The 20,877-nt window shown below is 39.4% G+C and overlaps 1 protein-coding gene across 1 annotated transcript; it reads left to right on the top strand.

The window, feature by feature from the left end:
- The first annotated feature begins 1 nt into the window (after position 1).
- DRG1 (developmentally regulated GTP binding protein 1) lies at positions 2-20,429 on the top strand. Its single transcript, XM_082697931.1, has 9 exons — positions 2-556; positions 1,392-1,515; positions 3,090-3,265; positions 9,878-9,947; positions 12,284-12,453; positions 14,599-14,729; positions 15,862-16,029; positions 16,298-16,420; positions 20,111-20,429. Exons 1-9 carry the CDS (start codon positions 515-517, stop codon positions 20,208-20,210), a joined length of 1,104 nt encoding a protein of 367 aa, XP_082554057.1. The 5' UTR covers positions 2-514; the 3' UTR covers positions 20,211-20,429.
- Positions 20,430-20,877: the final 448 nt, after the last annotated feature.

The following is a 20,877-nucleotide window of genomic DNA, read 5'->3' as shown; positions in this document are numbered from 1 at the left end:
TGGGCTTTTCCGCCTCATCAGGACCCGCCGCTGCTGGCGAGGAAGAGGAGTAGATGGCTTGAGAGTGTTTATTGCTCACGCCCTCGGTCCTAGAGCTGCGGGTCTAGCTGACAGTAGGGAGAAACCACCGCTCACACACCAGGCACTGGGCGCGGAACAGTGCGTGGGCGCAGGTCCGGCGGGGCGGGGCGGGGCCGAGCGGCGCGCGACCCTCCGCGCGCTCAGGGAGTTACAGACCCGGGCGGCCTCTCTGGCCCCCACTCCCGCGGGCTCTATGACACCGCGCTGGCTCGCGGGACGGGGCGGGGTTGGTTGAGGGGGAGGAGACCACTTCAAGCTGTACATCTCGCGGTGAGCCTCGAGCGGAATTATCTCGCGAGACGTAGAAAGTACCGCGCTTGCGCGTTGCAGTAGCGCCTGGTGGCCTTGGCAGGTCTTCCGACGGTTATGTGAGGAGAGGCAATCTGTTCGGAGGCTACTGCGTTCTCTCCACAAGTCCCCGTGACTCGCAACCATGAGCAGCACCTTAGCCAAGATCGCGGAGATTGAAGCCGAGGTAATGGGCACAGGTGGCGCTTCACTCTCCTTCAGAGTGTTCCTCTTTAGGTAGTGTTGCTCTTGCCTATACTCCCTTCAGCGGCGTCAGGACCGGCCCAGCGTTCTTCGACTCCGCTTTTCCCAATCCTGCGTTCCCCGACTCCCCTCAGCCTTCGCTGGATCCCCCCGACTCTCTCAGCCGCGTTCCACACCCCTGCTCCTTGGTTGGTACCCCGTTCCGTGTTCGGCTCCTGTCCGAACATCGATCCTCTCAGTCTTCTTTTTTGAGAGCAACACAGTCTTCTCCGCCCCCCTGCTCCAGCCCTGACCCGCTCACGCACTCAGTATCTTTGATCATCTCCCAAAACCCATCCCCAATCTTTGAAGACAGCGTTTCCCAGAGTATTGGTCCCAGGAATGGATCTGGGATAACTATCTGCAGTAGATGTTGATTCAACCTGAATTACTATGTGATTCTGTTGTTTGAAGTGCTCAGAGCCTTTTAAAATCCCGAAAAGTGGTGACCTTACATCAGATCGTGCATGCCAGGTACCAGCAGTAGAGGAGGACTTCGCATCTTAGTTTTAGTCTGATCTTTGGGCGCTGATTGCAGTGATCTTGGTCATGTTTCTTCTGTTTGGGCCTCAGTTGTTTGCTTTGTAATGAGGGAAATGGAGTGGGAAATGAAGAGGATGACTTTTCACTCTTTTTTTATGTCTGACTAAAATGGATATATTGGCATCAGGTAGGATCTAGAAAAAAATCATTCCCAGCTCGGGGGTGGGAGTTCATTCTGGGTATTCTACCCTGTAGGAACTGCTTCTGATTTATGGCTGTGATATCCTTCCTTACAGATGGCTCGGACTCAAAAGAACAAGGCCACAGCACACCACCTAGGGCTGCTTAAAGCTCGCCTTGCTAAGCTTCGTAGAGAGCTCATTACCCCAAAAGGTGGTGGTGGTGGTGGACCAGGAGAAGGTTTGTGTTTTTCTTCAAAAAAAATTTTTTTTGGTGTAATTTCTGGCAAAATAATATAGGTGTAACGTTTAAGGTAATTTAAAAATTTCTGTGATAGTAGATTTGTATTTTATAATCCTTAATTCATGAGTTATGTTTATTTAATTCTGCTGATTTCAAAGGCAAATGAATATTGTCTAAGTGATAAGCTAGAGTTTTATGTATATACTATATTTAAAAAAAAAAAAATTTTTTTTTTTAAATAATCTCTGCACCCAAGAGGTGTCCTGAACTCAAGATCTTGAGATCAGGAGTTCCATGGTCTTCCAACTGAGCCAGCCGGGCATCCTTAAGAATATCCTGTATTGATCCAAAATAGGTTTTCATTGGCTTACATGAATACATAAATACATCATCGAGGTAAGAAATAAGGAAAGAAATTTATACAAAGAGAAGTGAAAGTAGGAAGAATAATTTGAAGCCAAGAGAGATAAGGTAAGGACCAAAAATAATGTCATAAAATCTATATACTTCCCAGAGGAGGGCCATGAATTTGGCTTCATTTGCAGACATTTAAAAAGAAAAAGAAGGAAAATCCAGTCAGTCATACAGTTCCTAGAGTTTGTAAGATAAAAAAAGAAACCCATTTTTATTTTATTTATTTATTTAATTTTATTTTAAAAAAACTTTAACTTCTTTTTTTACTTAAAGTTAGTTTTTTAATTCTAGTAACATTAACAAACAATATTATATTAGTTTCAGGTATACAGTATAGTGATTCAGCAATTCTATACTTACTCAGTGAGCATCACAATACATGGGCTCTTAATCCCCTTCACCTATTTCACCCATCCCCCCCACCTCCCTTCTAGTGACCATCTGTTCTTTATGTTTAAGAGTCTAATTTTTTGTTTCTCTTTTTGCATTTGTTTTGTTTGTTATAGTCCACATATGAAGAAACTCATTTTTTAAAGATTTTTATTTATTTGAGAGAGAGAACACATGTGCATACACGCACAAACGGGGGTGGAGGAAGTAAGGATAAGCAGACTGCGCTGAGGGCAGAGCTCTGTGTTGGGTTTGATCTCTTAGCCCTGAGATCATGACCTGAGCCAGAATTAAGAGTTGGCAGGGCGCCCCACCCATTTTTACATGCATTATTATAAAATGTTAAATACTGTGGGTACCAGAAAGGTGTATAACTGTGGTAGAGGAATAAAGTTTCTAAATAAATACTCCATTAAACAGTGTTAGGGGCACCTGGGTGGTTTAGTCCATTAAGCATCTGCCTTTGGCCAGGTCATGATCTCAGGGTCCTGAGGTCCAGCCCTGTCTGGCTCCCTGCTTCTCCCTCTACCCCCCGACCCCCAACACTTGTGCACTCCCTCTCTCTGTCTCAAATAAATAGATAAAATCTAAAAATAAATAAGCAATGTTATTGCTATTTTGTGTGCTTAAGCTCTGGAGAGGTAAACTGTAGAAAGTTGGAGATATATGTTCTAGATGGATAGACTGCCAGAATGTGAAAGGAATTTCATGAATCTCAACACTTCAAGAGATAACTTTCTTCTTTTTGATATTTATTGATGTTTTAGGTTTTGATGTGGCCAAGACAGGTGATGCTCGAATTGGGTTTGTGGGTTTTCCATCAGTGGGGAAGTCAACACTGCTTAGTAACCTGGCAGGGGTATATTCTGAGGTGGCAGCCTATGAGTTCACTACTCTGACCACTGTGCCTGGTGTCATCAGATACAAAGGTGCCAAGATCCAGGTGAGTCAGGCCTCAGGCCACAGACAGAAAGAAATCCATTCTTTCATTCATGTAAAAAGCACTTATTGGAAGCTCTCTGTATGGCAGACCTGATCTTTGATCTACTGAGGCCCTTCCTGTCTAGCAAGGAAGATAGAACAGTACGTAAAGACAGTAATGCAGTGGGATAGTGTTTGTGAAAACACAGGGAAAGAAGGAACTATTTTTTCACCTGAGGATATTGGGGCAAGGTCTGGTAAGAGTTAAAATAAGCTTCATGTAGAAAATAACAGTGCAGGTGGGTCTTGAAATTCAGGCAGAATTTCATCAGCCAGAGAAGGTAAAGGGCAATTTCAGGCAGCCATAATGGTAAATAGCTTGCTGTGGTACAAGCTGAGGCCTGGGACAGGAATGGTAGAAACTGAATCTGGAGAAGTAGGTTGGAGCTGAATTATGAAGGGCCTTGTGTGCCTGCTAAGACAGTTGAATTTTCTCTTACCTGTAGCTAGGAACCATTAGAAACTTCTTAATAAAAGAAATAACGTAAGATCCTTTTTATTTTTTGTTTTTGTATTTTTTGATGAGATCCTTTTTAGAAGATAACTCTTGTCTCTGAGGCCTAATGAAGTTATGTCCTGAGAAGTATTTCTTAGGTGATGGATTTAGGGGTAGCAAATAAAGAGTCCCTTTGGGTGTAAAAGAAGGTATATGTAAATGTAAGCTTTAATGGGTCATATTCTTACTGGCTGCATAGCTGAGAAGGCAAGATTCTGAATTCCATGACATTTGAATTTAGGCCAGAGGTTCCCAGACTTTCTTGGCTCACAGCACCCTTAGTGTCTTAGCAGTTATTTCCTGACACCTTTTCTTGTCCCAGTAATTTTTTTATTATGCTCCAGGCCAAAAGAAATACCCAGTGGGTCTGTTTGTTAGGTCCAAACAGCTTAAGTATTTATGTCCTTACAGCCACAGTTATTTATTTACCAGTGGGGTGTGTGCACTGTTGGGTACCACATAATTTCTCAAACTTTTGGAATCAGACTGGATACAATCACGTTTGTTAACCTTTTCCACATTGATTTTTGTGTGGTGCTTTTTTACCATAGCAACTAATGAAAAATCTCTCAAAGATTTGGATATGACAACTGAAAGCAGTGTAGTTGGATGCAATGTTGAAATTGTGAGCTATGTGGAGCTAGTAGTTCTTCATTGTGTGACATATATCAAGAATACTGTTTCTCTTGGAAATTTAGAATATCCCATGCCACCCTTAAGTTCCATGTGGTGCTCCAGAGTCCCTTGGCTCATTATTTGGGAACTGTTGGTGTAAGCATTCGTTTTCCCCCCTGCTGAGCTACACAGTGAGTTGTGAGGTACATTTGTGCTTCTTTATTGATCTGAAGTAGGAAGGGACCAATGTCCTGGTCTTCTTTCTTTCTTTCTTTTTTTTTTTAAGTTTTTTATTTGACATAGAGAAATCACAAGTAGGCAGAGATGCAGGCAGAGAGAGAGGGGGAAGCAGGCTCCCCGCTGAGCAGAGAGCCGGATGTGGGGCTTGATCCCAGGACCCTTAGATCATGACCTGAGCCGAAGGCAGAGGCTTAACCCACTGAGCCACCTAGGCGCCCCCTTAGTGTTATTTTCAATGGCTTTTTTTTCCTGGCCATGCAAAGACCGTGGTGGGACATGGACCTTTCAGGGACTCCATGCCCAAATGTATATAACAAGAATGAGGATGCTTGAGCATATCTGGACTACTTCTTGATGCCATCTGGTTTTAGAGTCTTGGTGATAATCACAGTTTTAGCAGCTCAGAGAATAACTTCTTCCTTGATGAGATGTTCTTGACACCTCTTTCAGAGCTTTTGAGTATATCAGAATAAAAATCTATTTAACGGGCGCCTGGGTGGCTCAGTGGGTTAAGCCGCTGCCTTCGGCTCAGGTCATGATCTCGGTCCTGGGATCAAGTCCCGCATCAGGCTCTCTGCTCAGCAGGGAGCCTGCTTTCTCCTCTCTCTCTCTCTATCTGCCTGCCTCTCTGCCTACTTGTGATCTCTCTCTGTCAAATAAATAAATAAAATCTTAAAAAAAAAAAAACTATTTAACCCTCTCTTTCCTTTTCTTTCCCACAAAGCATTCCTTTCATTGTCTCCTGACCTGTTAGCCACCCCCCCTTTTTTTTGCATGATGCTTTCTTTTCTGCCTGTGCACTTTCCTTCTCCCCCACCCCCCACCGACTTTAGAAACCAAGTTAAGGTGTGCATGACAGGATGAAAATGAACACCTTTGATTTTTTTTTTTATGTTTTTTAAATAGCTGTTTTGTGGCAGAGTACTCATTATCTGTGACATGGATGAAGAGGTATACAGAGCTAGAACCATTTAATAAGAATTATAAGGAGGGAAATTTCTGGTTTTTTGTTAGGAAGGATGATGGTTTTAACAGTGAAGTTGCCTAAAAATGGAATGGTACCTCTTGAGGTAATAAATTACTGTGTGTGGAGGTCTTTTAGGTAGTGACTGAACCACCACTTACTGGGGAGGTTATAAAGCAAACTGATGTTATCACATAGGCAGATATTAGCCTGCAGAATGGATGTTCAGTTTTAAAAATTATGGGGCTTAGTTTCACCTTCCTAGGGTCCCTAGGACTCCTCTTGTCCTGTATAAATAATTGACTTGTACATTTAGCTGCTTTAACCGCTAAAGGCATTTCAGTTTGAGTTAGTTTAATATTGAATTCTTAAAATCATACAGATTCATGATTTAAAAAAAAACTACTCCTGTCTCTTGGTTGTAATATAAAATTCAGATGTGTAAATGAAATTTAGTTTCCATGTCTACGGCCATAGCATCCTGATATTGTCTGAAATTTAGTTGCCATGTTTAAATAGTTTGCTGTGGGGTGCCTGGGTTGCTCAGTCATTAAGTATCTGCCTTTGGCTCGGCCAGCATCAGGCTCCTTGCTCAGTGGGAAGCCTGCTGCTCCCTTTCCCACTCCCCCTGATTGTGTTCCCCCTCTCTCTCTTTCTCTCTGTCAAATAAATAAAATCTTAAAAAAAAAAAAAGTTTGATGTAACTTTAAAAATTATTTCTGTCAAGAAAAGTTAAATTAGGTTGTATTTTTACTTTTGTAGGGGCTTCAATAAATTTCCCGGTTTTCAGTTATGATAGAAAGCCTGTGCTCTTTTCTCTTAGCTTAATATTCTCTCTTTCAGATGGCCTTTTATAGCCATATTCTAGGTTTCAGAGTTTTAGATTATCCAATGGATTTTCTTTTTTGTGTTTTTGAGAACATTAGCTAGGCTCAGTATACACTTTTAAAGCCTTTTGCTGATATATGTGTGTATATATGTATTTTTTTAAGCAGAAGTAATACATATATTTTTTTAGTAGACTGGGATTTACTGAGTGTTAGAAATAGATGGTAGAATCTTTGGGAGAGTTGAAGTAGACTCTAGACTTAATTTCTAGGAACAACTGATGATTATGTTCAAACATCTTTATTGAGGTATAATTCACATACAATAAACTACAGATAAAGCATACAGTTTGCTAAGTTTTGACATAGCTATATACTAGTGAAAACATCATCACAATCAAGATCATAAACACACCATCCCCAAAAGTTTCTGTATGCCGCTTCCCTCTTGATCCCCTTTATCTCCAAGCAATTACTTATCTACATTTTATCACTACAGATTAGTTTACATGTTGAGTTTTACATAAATAAGACCATGTGTAAATATAAATGTACTCTGTTTTAGGTGGCTTCTTTCATTCAGCATCATTATTTTGAGGTTTATTGTATCATTCATGTTGCTGCCGCTTATGTGAATATCCTACCTAATCACAGGAGAATTAGCAGGAATAGATTAACATTGCTGGAATAGTCACTAAACTACAGACTTTATTCAGATTTTTACCAATTTTCCCACCAATGTCCTTTTCTAAGATTTTATCTGGGATCATCCTGTGTTGTGTTTATTCATCCTTATTCTCCTGCCATGTGTGATAGTTACTCAGTCCTATCCTTTAAGACCTTGACACTTAAAAGAGTATTGATTAGTTGTTTTTAAGACCTTGACACTTAAAGAGTATTGATTAGTTGTTTTGTAGAATGTCCCTTAGTTTGGGTTTATCAGATGTTTTCTCACAATTAGATTGAGGTATTATGTATTTTGTCAAGAATACAATGAAATGATGGTGTGTCCTCAATGCATCTTACAGGATTCATGATGTTATATGTCTTAATTGGTGATGTTGACATCCATCAGTTGGTGGTATCTGCAGGATTTCCCTCCTGATCCCCTTTATCTATTATCTATTATCTGTAAATCTATTATCTTTCTTTTTTAAAAAAAGTTATTATCTTTCGGGGCACCTGGGTGGCTCAGTGGGTTGAGGCCTCTGCCTTCGGCTCAGGTCATGATCCCAGGGTCCTAGGACTGAGCCCCGCAACCGACTCTCTTCTCGGCGGGGAGCCTGCTTCCTCCTCTCTCACTCTGCTTGTGTCTCTGCCTACTTGTGATCTCTGTCAAATAAATAAATGAAATCTTTTAAAAAAAATACTATCTTTCTGGGGTGCCTGAGTGGCTCGGTCAGTTAAAGAGGCTGCTTCGGCTTGGGTTTTGGTCCCAGGGTCATGGGATTGAGCCCCATATCTTGCTCCCTGCTGAATGGAGAGTCTGTTTCTTCCTCTCCCTCTGTGGCCGCTCTGCCTGTGTGTGTGCTTGCTCTCTCTCTCTCTCTCTCTCTCTGTCAAAATCTTTTAAAAAAATTATTATTTTTCTAGTCAACGTAAATTATAAAAGGGTAATTCAGTTTGGTGTGTTGTATTAGTCTTAGAGGTGTAACATTATTTAGCGAAGAATAGGGAGGAGCTTTGAGTAGGAAGGAAAAGTTGAACTAAGCACCTCCTGAATTAGTTCTTTTTCATTTTGGTTTATTTAGCTATTTTAAAAATTTATTCATTGTAAGTAATCTCTACACTCATCATGGGGCTTATTAAGACTCAGAGATCAAGAGTCTTAATGCTTCTCAAACTGAGCTAGCCAGGCACCCCCATGTGGTTTATTTAACATGAAATATATTTTTGGAATGTCAGGCTTATAGCAAAGGCTGGTTTTAAATGTTTTGATAAGCTGCCACTCTGTTTCGGTCCATTTATGTGGATAATTCAGTATTGGCCATATAGAAGACCCTTGATATTTCCAGATCTTTTATATGCTCTTAACTGTTTTCAGTGGACTCTTTAAGGGTTTATAAATAATAGTTTATAATTTTGCGGAGATGTGCATTTGATTTGTGTGCTATGAAGTTGGCTTTTATGTTCTTATTGTTATGTACATACACTATGACTTCTGTGAAGTTTTACCTTTACTGCATTTTCTGGGCAGTTACACAGTCATTTTTCAACTGGGACACATCAGAGTCACCTGTGGAACCTTTTGAAGTACCGATCAATATCTGAACCCTATATTGCCCTTCCAAATTAGAATTTGTAAGGATGGGTGCTTGCTTTGGCAGCACATATACTGGAATTTGTAAGGATGGGGCTTGGATATCTTGGATATCTGCATTTTTAATGGTTTTACAGGTGATTATTATGTGCTCGCCTGGTTAAGAATGACTGCAGACCCCTGGGGCTAATAATACATTATATGTTAACAAAAAAAATTTAAAAATTAACAAATTGAAGAACAACAACAAAAAAAGAATGCAGAAATTTTTGTAAATTGGAGGATTTGCAAAGCTCTCAGTATGTATCACGTGACTATCAAGATTCAACTATTATCCACAGTAAGGAATTGGTGTGGAGGCTCTGAAAAGAAGTGTATATATATATTTAATATATAAAATATATAAATAAAAAATATACATTATATATATACAATATTAAATTTATTTATTTATTTATTTTAGAGAGGTGGTGGGGAGCAGAGGGAGAGAGACAGTCTTAAGTAGTCTCCATGCCCAGCATGGGGCCCAACATGGGGCTGGATCTCACAACCCTGAGTGACCTGAGCCAAAATCAAGAATCAGACACTTAACTAACTGAGCCACCCAGGCGCCCCTAGAAGATAATAATTGTAGAATAATGGGTTTGGTCCTCAAAATGTGAGTTACAATCTTACTTGATATATTAGGATTGCGATTTTGGGCAAATCGCTTAACCTCTGTGAATCTCAGCTAATATCCTTATCTCAGGGTTGTTAGACATTTTGTTTTTATTTATTTATTTATTTTTAAAAATTTTATTATTTATTTATTTGACAGACAGAGATCACAAGCGGGCAGAGAGGCCTGCAGAGAGAGAGAGAGAGGAGGAAGCAGGCTCCCTGCAGAGCAGAGAGCCCGATGTGGGGCTCCTGGGATCATGACCTGAGCCGAAGGCAGAGGCTTTAATCCAATGAGCCACCCAGGTGCCCCTGTTAGGCATTTTAAACTAGGTAAAATACATAAAAAACTTACTAAAAAGTATATAAAAAAACTGACATTTAAGTGCATAGTACACTCATTAAGAAGGTTGGATTTGGATCTTTTATACTTTGGATACTTGAAATCATTCTGTTTGTTCAGATTTACGACTTCTTTTTCCCTTCTCTTCTTTATCCTATCCTTAATCTTGCAGCTCCTGGATCTTCCGGGTATCATTGAGGGTGCCAAGGATGGGAAAGGTAGAGGCCGTCAGGTCATTGCAGGTGAGTGGTCCAGAGCCACCATCCTGGGATATCATCCCTTTATTGGGTACTGTTCCTTTAGTTGGGGATTCTTGGACTTTTGAGAGTTTACCACAATGAAGGGCATAGTTTTACCTGACTTCTTACTGGAGTAGGATGTCAGAACTTGAAGGGATTTCAGAAAGTAAGTCCACATCTCCATTTGAGGAGAAACACTAAGGATGGGATAAGTGAAGTGCTTCAGTCCATTGTTGCCCTAGTTGTGGCCAATTCAGAACTAGAACTTGGGTTTCCTGACTCCCATTCATGCCTTGCCTTCTTTTCTTCTTTTACTTCAAGTAAAATATAAAAGGGTCATCATAAATTGCAACAATCTGCTTTTCCACTTTTCCTCACCTCCAGTTATTCCCCATTGGCAACTGTTATCAACTCTTCAACTCTTCCTTTTGTTACTCACTTCATATTTTCATATATTATGCTTATATTGTTATTTCATGATTAATTAATTTTAGATGTCATTTATTGGTTTCATGTTATGGTGGAGAATTAGCTCTCCTCTATACCTTTATTCTCATTTCTTTTTTGAAGATTTATTTAATTATTGAGAGAGCATGAGCAGGGAGAGGGGCAGAAGGAGAAGCAGGCTCCCTGCCAAGCAGGGTGTCCAGTGCAATGCGGGGCTCTATCCCAGGATCCTGGGTCCATGACCTGAGCCAAAGGCAGTTGCTTGACCAATTGAGACACCCAGGTCCCCCCATTTTTTTTTTTCAATTTTAATTTTAAGTAATCTCTGCACCCAACATGAGGCTCAGACTTAGCAACCCCTAGATCAAGAGTCACATGCTCCACTGACTGAGCCAGCTTGCCCCCTCCTTTCAAATAAATTATATCACAGTTTTTAGTTAACTTACCAGTCATAGTTTACATTATCATCTAATGAATATGTAACTTTTGTTCAGTGCTAATTCTTTTCTCTTGAAGTCTGTTTTTAAAATTTTCATGGACTTAATGATTATTTCTTTTTTTAATTTACTTTTCTGTGTTTGCTAATATTTTTCAAATGTCCTAACAGATCAAATGCCTATTAGTCAGTATTTTCCTAGATAGTTAAATATAGCTCCAAATCAGTCTAACTGAGTCCGTTCTTTCCCCAAACCCTGACAGTACCCTTGTATACCCTGTCTTCTTGCTTTAATCTGGATCGGTTGCAGCACTGTCCAGTAGAGGAAATGGTCTAACTCTGTGTTCTCCACAATGGTAGCCCCTAGGCATGTGTGGTTATTGGGAGTGCTTTAAATGAGACTAGTGTGATTGAGAAACTAATTTCAAATTTTATTTTATTTTAGTTAGTTTAAGTAGCCCCATGAGTCTGTATTGCACAGTGCAGCTATAGATTTTTTGCATGGCTATCAATATGAGGCTCTCTTTTATGTCTTTTTGTGGGCTCCCCTATTTCCTGGAGTCAGTGTCTTTTGGGGTCATTTTCATGTTTTCCTGAAGCACAATCTTTAGTAAACTTCCAGGAAAAGGATAAATGATAGGTAAATTTTTGTCTTTTCATGTTTGAAAGTATTTTTATTCTATCCTTATATTAAATTATTCATTTAGCTGTTTATAGAATTATGTATTAGGGTAATTCATGGATGAATATCAGAAACATTATGCTAAATTAAAAGAGCCAGGCACACAAGACTATATTTTGTATAATTCCATTTATATGAAATTTTTAAAAATGTAAACTAACCTGTGGTGATAGGTTAGTGACGCAGATCAGTGATTGGGAATCAAGAGGAAGATTGATTTCAGAGGTGATGGAAATGTTCTCATACTTCCCTGTGGTGGTTATATAGGTGTATACATTTGTCTTTAAACCATATGCTTAACATGGCACAATTTTTTTTTTTGGAAATTACGCTGATAATATATATGTAATATGTATATGATATATATGTTTGTGTATATATATATAATTACGCTGATAATAAGTTGACTAAGAATTTGCCAAGCATAAAGTCTTATGTTTTTAGAATCTGTTTTAAATCTTTCTAAACTTTTTCAGGGATTTAGGTTAGTGCTCGGTTCTTACTTTCATTCTGACTTGTTTTTCAGCTAGTGTATCTGGAAGTTAACACATCTAGATATACCAGTGGAAAAATGAGGCACACATTGCAAATTGATTTCTGGCATAGACTTTGTAACTTTAAGAACTTCATGTATGTTTGTGTATTTATAAAAAAAAATTCCTTTGTCTTAATGGAACTCCACTGCCCCCCACCCTAGTCAGCTTTTGAGTATTTGGCTTAGATAAGTTTTCAGTGAACTTTGCTTGGATATGAATTATTTTTTCCATTCTTCAGTGGCCCGAACATGTAACTTGATCCTGATTGTTCTGGATGTCTTGAAACCCTTGGGACATAAAAAGATAATTGAAAATGAGCTGGAAGGTTTTGGCATTCGCTTGAACAGCAAACCCCCCAACATTGGCTTTAAGAAGAAGGATAAAGGAGGCATTAATCTCACGGCCACTGTAAGTGGAGATGATATGGGGCAGGCTGCTGAAGGGACTGGGGTCAAGAGTGAATTGAGGCACAGGGATTTTGACCTTTGGAAATTACCTGGCTTCTGCCAGCCCTAACAGAGGTAACACAATGACCTTCTAACTTTTCAGAGTAGGACAAGAATCAGTCTCAGACTTAACTTCATTTCTTCTTTTGGGATATTTATTTGGTGTGATATGGAAATATAGACCAGTTTTATTTTTATTATTATTTTTTTTCTTTATAGACCAGTTTTAATGCTTACATGAAGTAGATGGCTGCTAATGTGTTTTCATTCATTCAGTGCAGGTTTATAGGGTGCCCACCATGAGCCAAGCATTGTTTTAGGCTCTTCTTGGACAGAGGGATAGGTTGGAATGGAGAGCAAAATAGGCAAAAATCTTTCCTTATATTCTATGTGGAAAAGTAGTGAACAAAATTAATGAGTTAATATGATATATTAGATGATGTTAAATCTAAGGCCAAAAATAAACTAGGAAAAGGGATGGAGAGTGTTGGTGGGAGAATTGACTAGAGAAGTCTTCACTAAGGTGATGTGAAGGGGTGAACAGAAGGTCTATCTTGGGAAAGAGCATTCCATATAGAGGGAATATCCAAGTGCAAAGCCCTGAGGTAGAGCATGCCTTTGGATGTTTGAGGAACAGCAGAGTGAGCAAGTAGGACAGTGGTAGGAGATAAAGTCAGAACATATGTGCTTTTACTTTTTAGGAGATGGTTAATTCTTGGTTGGGTTCCTGTCAATGGAGTGAACATGATTTGATTTAGGTTTTGGTGGAATCAGTCTAGCTGTTTGTTGAGAATAGATTGGATTGGGTTAAGAACAGAAGAACAGAAGCAAAGAAGCCATTTAAGAGTTTATTGCAATAAGCCAATCAAGAAGTGATGTTTCTCGGACCAGAGTTGTAATAGTGGGAGAGATGAAAAGTGGTTGATTATCAAAAGATTTTGAAAGTAGCTGGTAGGACTTACAATTACTAAAATGGTAAGACTTTGAATAGGATAAGATTGGAGGGGCGGGGAAGATAAGGGTATTCAGTTTGAGATGCTAGACACCCAAGTATGATCAGACAGGCATATGAGGAATTATCTAGGCTGGAGGTATAAATTTGGTGAATAGCAACTCTAGAGCCATGAACTCATCTGAGATAACTAGTAAATGAGTATAAATAGAAAAAGAAGTTCAGAGATTGAGTCTTATGGTCCCCCTCCAGTGATTATAGGTTGAGAATTGGGAAGAATCAGCAGATAAGGTTTTTTTAGACGAAGAAGGAGGAAAACCAGGAGAGTTTGGAATCTTGGAAGTCAAGTAAAAAACTGTTTTAGATTGGAGGAGTGATCAACTCTATCCACTTCTGCTTGCTTCTCATTATAGAACATTTAACATTCAGAGGTCCAGGTGATATGACTAGCACAGAGTTAAGCTGTCCTGCCCAGAAGATCTTTCTCATTATCCTGTTATAATGGTTGAATTTGACCATTTAGTATTCTTTCGTGTGTGTGTGTGTGTGTGTGTGTGTGTGTGTGTGTGTAAACATTTAGTATTCTTTATTTGTTTGCTAAGGCTACCGTAATAAAGTATCATAGATCGGGTGGCTTAAACAACAGAAATTTAATATGTCTTAATTCTGGAGGCACTAGGTATCTGAGATCAAGGTATGAGCAGAGTTGGTTTCTTCTGAGGCCTCGACTTGGTTTGTAGATGGCTATCTTCTCCCGGTGTCTTCACATGGTCTTCCTCTATGTGTCTGTATCCTAATCTCCCTTTCTTCTAAGGATGTCAGTCACCTGAATTAGGGTTCATCCATATGACCTCACTTTAACTTAGTTGCTTCTTTCAAGATGCTGTCTTTAATCCTAAAGGTCACATTCTGAGATAACTGGGGTTAGGGGTTCAACATACGAATTTGGGTGGGAGTGATTCAGCCCACAGCACCTTCACTTGAGTTTGGAAAGATTATTAGTTTTCAGGTATTACTTGATGAAAGTCAGTTACTCTCATCGAGAATAACAGACTTTAGAAACGAATTTGTACTTTAGGATTATCCAGGCATGATGATACTTTTGGGAGATTTTTTTTGCTCTGTGACCACTTACTGTCTTCTGTGCACGTGCAGTGCCCTCAGAGTGAGCTGGATGCTGAAACTGTGAAGAGCATTCTGGCCGAATACAAAATTCACAATGCTGATGTGACGCTGCGGAGTGATGCCACAGCAGATGACCTCATCGATGTGGTGGAAGGAAACAGGTGTGATTAAGTGTACAGTCTGGTGCCCAGGTTTGAATTTGAAGTCTTGTAGTGGAAACAGTATTGGATTATTAAGCTGGAAGACATTGATTCTAACTGGCTGTGCTACTATCTCAAATAATAGTGGGCCTTGGTTTTGTTAGCTGTAAATTGAAAGGTTGGTTTTGATTTCTAACATTCTTCTTTGGTCTGAAATTTGACCAGAAGTGGTCAAATTCTCCACTTCTGTTACTTGCTGTGAAGTAGGCCGTTCCCTAAGCTGTGTCACGTGATGGTGGAAGAGAGCAGTTTTCAGTCTGCTCTCAGAATTAATCCATCTGAGAAATCCTATTTGCTATTGTAAAGAACTCAGAGTTTGCTGGCTGTATCTGTTCTTTCTAAGGGTAACCTAAAAGTGTGTAGCTGAAGCCCTATTCCATGAAAAATTATTATTAGTATTTTAAATCAAATAATAATGTAAGCCACTGTTAAAATTTTTTGGCATTTGAGCATAATGTTCTTCAGTTGTTTTCCTATTCATTTGTTCTTTTTTATTTGATAGATTTATTTGATTCTCATTTGAAAACAAACAAAGGCAATTCTTTGTGTTAGGCATTGTATAAGTGGAGGCAATTGAAGCCTGAAAAGTTGTGGCTTGCTATAAATTACTAGTATCCTTAGCTGCTGTATTGATATGGACATTAGGATTGTGACATTGTTAGTTGTTATGTTTTTTATTTTAAAAAAATTTTCATGAAATATATTGTTCAAATATATTTACACTTACGGGATACAGCTGTGTGGGAAATTGACTCTCAGACTTGCCCAAGGGATTTAGATCTAGGAAGTGACAGAGCTGGGAGTAGATTGATTCTGTGATTCCAAAGCTTGTGTTCCTTATGATACCTCTCAGTTAGCTGCATGGCTCAGACTTGGGCCTGAGTTTTGTTACTTTTCAACTCATAGTTCACTTTTTGGATATTCTGCCTTACTTTGATAGGAAGCCTTTTTGGGGGTGGGGTTGAGGGGTTGATCTGACTCTTACGTTTTTCAAGTCTATGATTTGGGGTCCTGGGTCAGGGGATGCTGATATTCACAGAGAGTCTTGTCCACAGCTCCAGACTAATGTCCTCTTTTTCTTTTACTTCTGTAGAGTTTATATACCTTGTATCTACGTGTTGAATAAGATAGATCAGATTTCCATTGAGGAATTGGATATCATCTATAAGGTGCCTCACTGTGTACCCATTTCTGCCCATCATCGCTGGAATTTTGATGACCTATTGGAAAAGATCTGGGACTATCTGAAACTAGTGAGGATGTAAGTCTTAGTAGAAAGGGTCATATTGCTGTAGGAATTAAACCAGACTATCCTAAAAGGATACTGTCTGGAGCTCATTGACCTAATTTGTCTCTTTTTGGAGATATAAATAAGTAAATTTCTGTTATCTGCTAGGCCATATTGAGGACACTTTCTTCCTTAATTGGAGGTTATCTATGAACTTTTCAGGGGTGATGGAGGATTGATTTGCATTTAATACATGGAACATTCTAAGAAGTAGGCAACCTCTGCTTCCTCTCTGTTCTAGTTACACCAAACCCAAAGGCCAGTTGCCAGATTATACATCTCCAGTGGTGCTGCCTTACTCTAGGACTACAGTGGAAGATTTTTGCATGAAGATTCACAAAAACCTTATCAAAGAATTTAAATAGTAAGTATCATGGACATGTAGTGCCTTCTTTTCCCTATGAGCTCCTGATTCCAATAACTAGCAATTCTTGGGGTACCATTAAAGAAAATGGCTTCAGAGGAGTTGCAAAAATGCTTGCTTGGGTAGAACTCTGCAGTGTCTTTCTAAAATCATGCCAAGTTGGAGCAGGAAGTGCTCTAGAAGCCTTATCAGGTCAGGTGGGCTGACAAGAGTGAACGAATGTTAATTCTTGACAGCATCTTACTGGCCTCCAGTGGGTACTGAGACCCCTTCTAAACCTTAAGCATGCTTTAATGCCCCTAAATCTCCTTCATATACTTTCATTGCTGATACAGGCTGAAAAAAAAAAAATTCTGACACCTTATTTTGAACTCATTGAGCTAATTTTATTTACCTTGATTTATTTTTCTAAAGGTTTATCTGTGAGAGAGTGTGCATGTACATATGTGTGGGGACAGGGCAAAGAGAGAGGGAATCTCAAATAGACTCCTTACTGAGTACGGAGCCTGACATAGGGCTTGATCCCACGACCCTGAGACCATGACCTGAGCCTAAACCAAGAGTTTGATGCTCAACCCGCTGAGCCACCCAGGCACCCCTGAGCTAATTTTAGACTTACAGAAAAGTTGAAAAAAGAGTACAAGGGGTTTCCTTATATCCCTTAACCACTCTTCTGACATTATCAGCTCACGTAACCACTGTAGAACAATTTTTGTCTATTGCTTGGTGAATGGATAGAAAGATGTGGTGTATGTACACACAATAGGATATTATTCAGCCATAAAGAATGAAATCTTGTTATTTGCAACGACATGGAGGGAGCTAGAGAGTATAATGCTGAGTGAAATCAGTCAGAGAAAGACAAATAGCATATGATTTTACTCATATGTGGAATTTAAGAAACAAATGAGCAAACGGGGGCATAAAAAGAGGAAATAAGAAACAGACTCTTTAACTATAGAGAACAAACTGATGGTTACCAGAGGGGAGGTGGTTGGGGGAATGGGTGAAAGGGGTGATGGGGATCACAATTGATATGAACACTGGGTGATACATGTTGAATTACTATATTGTACACCCGAAACTAGTGTAACACTGTTAACTGGAATTAAGATAAAAACTTTAAAAAAAAATTTGTTTCTAATCCTAAGAAATACTTGTTTCTTATCCTAAGAAAGAGTGAAGACCTTTATCTTACATTCCATTGATCTAAAACAACTGTATTCCACGTGCAGCTGTTAATTTCCACTAACCTTAGACCTTTACATTTTGGCATATACTTGAATCAGCGAAGGAGAGTCTTGTGAAGTTAGATAAACTTCATAGATTTCTATATAAGTCTTGCCTTCCATGGTGGCAGAACACTTTTCTAAGCCTCTAGAACTGTAAGTTAATGAAGGAATTAAATGAGAAGGGAGAAAAATGTTTTGAAGAAAAGACATTTCAAAGCAAATGGAATTTTATTTGGTAACTATTTTCCTGTTTTTTGTTTTGTTTTTTTAAATTATGGAACAAATAACATTTTAACTATCTTAATAGAAAAAAATTTCAGCTTTAGACCTGCTAATTACAACATCTGTCCTTGTTGTATTCTGTTTGTGTCCTTGAATTACAGGCACATGTCCTTTGATCATTTACTATGTGTTTTCTGTGTTACAAGATTCACATCATTTTATAATCCCATTTTTCCTATTTATTGCTACTTTACATAGTTTTCTTATCTTCACACACAGACCTTTCCCTTTTAATTTCTTTAATCCAGGATTCATGATAATATGGTCTTTGGTATATTTTGCTGCATTGCTCCAAAAGGGCTGGACCTATTTACATTGCCATCAACAAAATGGGAGGCACTGATGTTACTGCAGGCACTGAATATGATTGCTAAAAACTAGTTTTTCGGGTGCCTGGGTGGCTCAGTAGGTAGTGTCTGCTTTCAGCTTGAGTCATGATCCGAGGGTCCTGGGACTAAGTCCCGAATTGGGCTCCCTGCTCAGCAGGAAGTCTGCTTCTCCCTCTCCCCTCCCCCCGCTCATGTGCTCATGTTCTCTCTCTAGCATGCTCTCTCTTTCTCAAGTAAATAAATAATCTTGGAGTGCCTGGGTGGCTATGTGTTTTCTGTGTTACAAGATTCACATCATTTTGATTGGTTGAGCAATTGCCTTCAGTTCAGGTTATGATCCTGGAGGCCTGGGATTGTGTTCTGCATCAGTCTCCTGGCTCAGCAGGGAGCCTGCTTCGCCCTCTGACCCTCTCCCCTCTCATGCTGTCTCTCTCTCTCTCTCAAATAAAATCTTTAAAAAATAATAATCTTTATAATAAAAAAAAGACAAAACTAGGGGCACCTCGGTGGCTCAAATGGTTAAGCGTCTGCCTTTGGCTCAGGTCAAGATCCCAGGGTCCTGGGATCAAGCCCTACATCGGACTCCCTGGGAACCTGCTTCTCATTCTCCTTTTACTGCTATCCCTACTTGTGCTCTCTCTGTCAAATAAATAAATAAAATCTTTTTAAAAAACCAACTAGTTTTCTGGTTTAAGATTATAAAATAGTTACCTTGCATTTACCTTATTAGTGCATTGAAAATTTTATGTCTTATAAATGCTTTTGTATTTGTTCCTGTTACCTATTTTTTGTTTTTTGTTTTTGTTTTTTGCAAAGTGAAATCTTGTTCAATGATTTCTTTTTGGAACATAGGTTATTATTATTATTATTTTTTTAGATTTGTTTATTTTAGAGATTGGGGAAGAGAGCACATGCTTGGGGGTTGAGGGGCATGGAGCCCTATGTGGGGCTCTATCCCACATCCCTGAGATCATGACCTGAGCCAAAATCAAGAGTCGGACACTTAACCAACTGTGCCACCCAGATGCCCCAGAGCATAGGTTTTTAAAGATGTTTTGTTGCAAAGGCAACAAATGGTGTGGCCACCATTTTCTATCCCTTGGTACATAGTTTTTAGCCTTTGTGAGGCAGGTCTCAGTGTCCATCACTAACATAACATAGTATTGGAGGCCTATAGATAAAAAAAAAAATTTGCTGGCTCAGTCTGCTTCTCCCTCCCCCTGCTGCTGTGTTCTCATTTACTTTCTCCCTCTCAAATAAATAAAATCTTAAAAAAAATTACTTTCATAAATTCAAAAAAAAAAAAAATGTGGAGAACATACCAGTTATGGTGTCTTGAAAGGGAGAGAGAATCTTCCTAACAAGGCTAAGGAGGGAGGTCCTGTATTTCTGAGTACCCACTGATGGCTTAAATAGATCCAATAAAAATTGGTGTTCTGAGGCAATCTATAACTGACACCATAAGACTTTATAATCTGAATTATTTTAGAGTATTTTTCTATAATCCATGCTTTCTTCTTTTAATTTTAAGCTAGTCTTGTTATATTTCTCATTTGTGTTTTTTCTCTTTGACTTTCCTAAATTGACTCTGGAACAAGAGGAACCACACAACTTCCAGAAGTCTTTGCTACTTTGTATGTGAAGGCTCCATTGTGCCATACTGCTGGGGAAGCTAATGCCTATGGGCTTTGAATGTAGTCATTGACTGGGGTGAGGGGATATTGCAAGCCTAGGGTTCTTAAGAGGTGGAATGCTAAATCTAAGCAGAAAGGTGACACCCTGGTAGCTAGGGTAGAAGCTAGGTGATTATTTACACTGACTTTTTTTTTTTTCCCCCTTCCATACAGCGCTCTGGTCTGGGGTCTCTCTGTGAAACACAATCCTCAAAAAGTGGGTAAAGATCATACGTTGGAGGACGAGGATGTCATTCAGATTGTGAAGAAGTGAAACCTTCCCCTTGCCCATCTGCTGGGCCAACCATAGCAGCTATTCCCATAACCAAGCTATTCCCTACCCCAAACCCTTTTGAGCTTTGGCAGCCCAGTGAATCAGGATTTAGGGGAGGGAGATGAAGGCATCCAAGCTGGAACTTTACTTGTCTTAACTTGGTGTCACCTTGTAAATTAACTGCATAAACGACCTGGTAGGCCAAGCCAGCTATGTGCAGTTCATGTGTCGTCAGCATTTGTTTTGGGTTGTACTGAATGAGGACGGGTATGTACTGTGAGGCATCTGCAGGAGGGGTGCTTGGGAGCTTGGTCTTAAGTGTGGAATGGATCAAAAATGTGACTACAACATCTTACTTGATGTTTAGTCATGGGAAACTCTTCCAACTGGATGTGGCCTTCACTCTTTTCAAGTGGTCTTTTGCAGGTGATACTGGAAAGAGGAAGGACATGATGTAAGTTAACTGATAATTCCCTGCAAGGCTGGTCAATTTGGGATATAATGTCATGTGACAGTTGAGTAAAGTACTCTAACCAGATGCATCAAGAGTTTGAATTGCATGGCCACTAATTAGCTGTGAAACCCTGCATAAATTACACAACCTTTATAATTGTCCCATTTCCTTATGTAACATGGAGATGGTGATAGCACTTACCTTTTAGAGTGG

The sequence above is a fragment of the Mustela nivalis genome, assembly GCF_964662115.1.
Source record: "Mustela nivalis genome assembly, chromosome: 14".
Lineage (NCBI taxonomy): Eukaryota > Metazoa > Chordata > Mammalia > Carnivora > Mustelidae > Mustela > Mustela nivalis.
The sequence above is the reverse complement of the archived record's forward strand: the minus strand, read 5'-3'. Positions and strand labels throughout refer to the sequence as shown.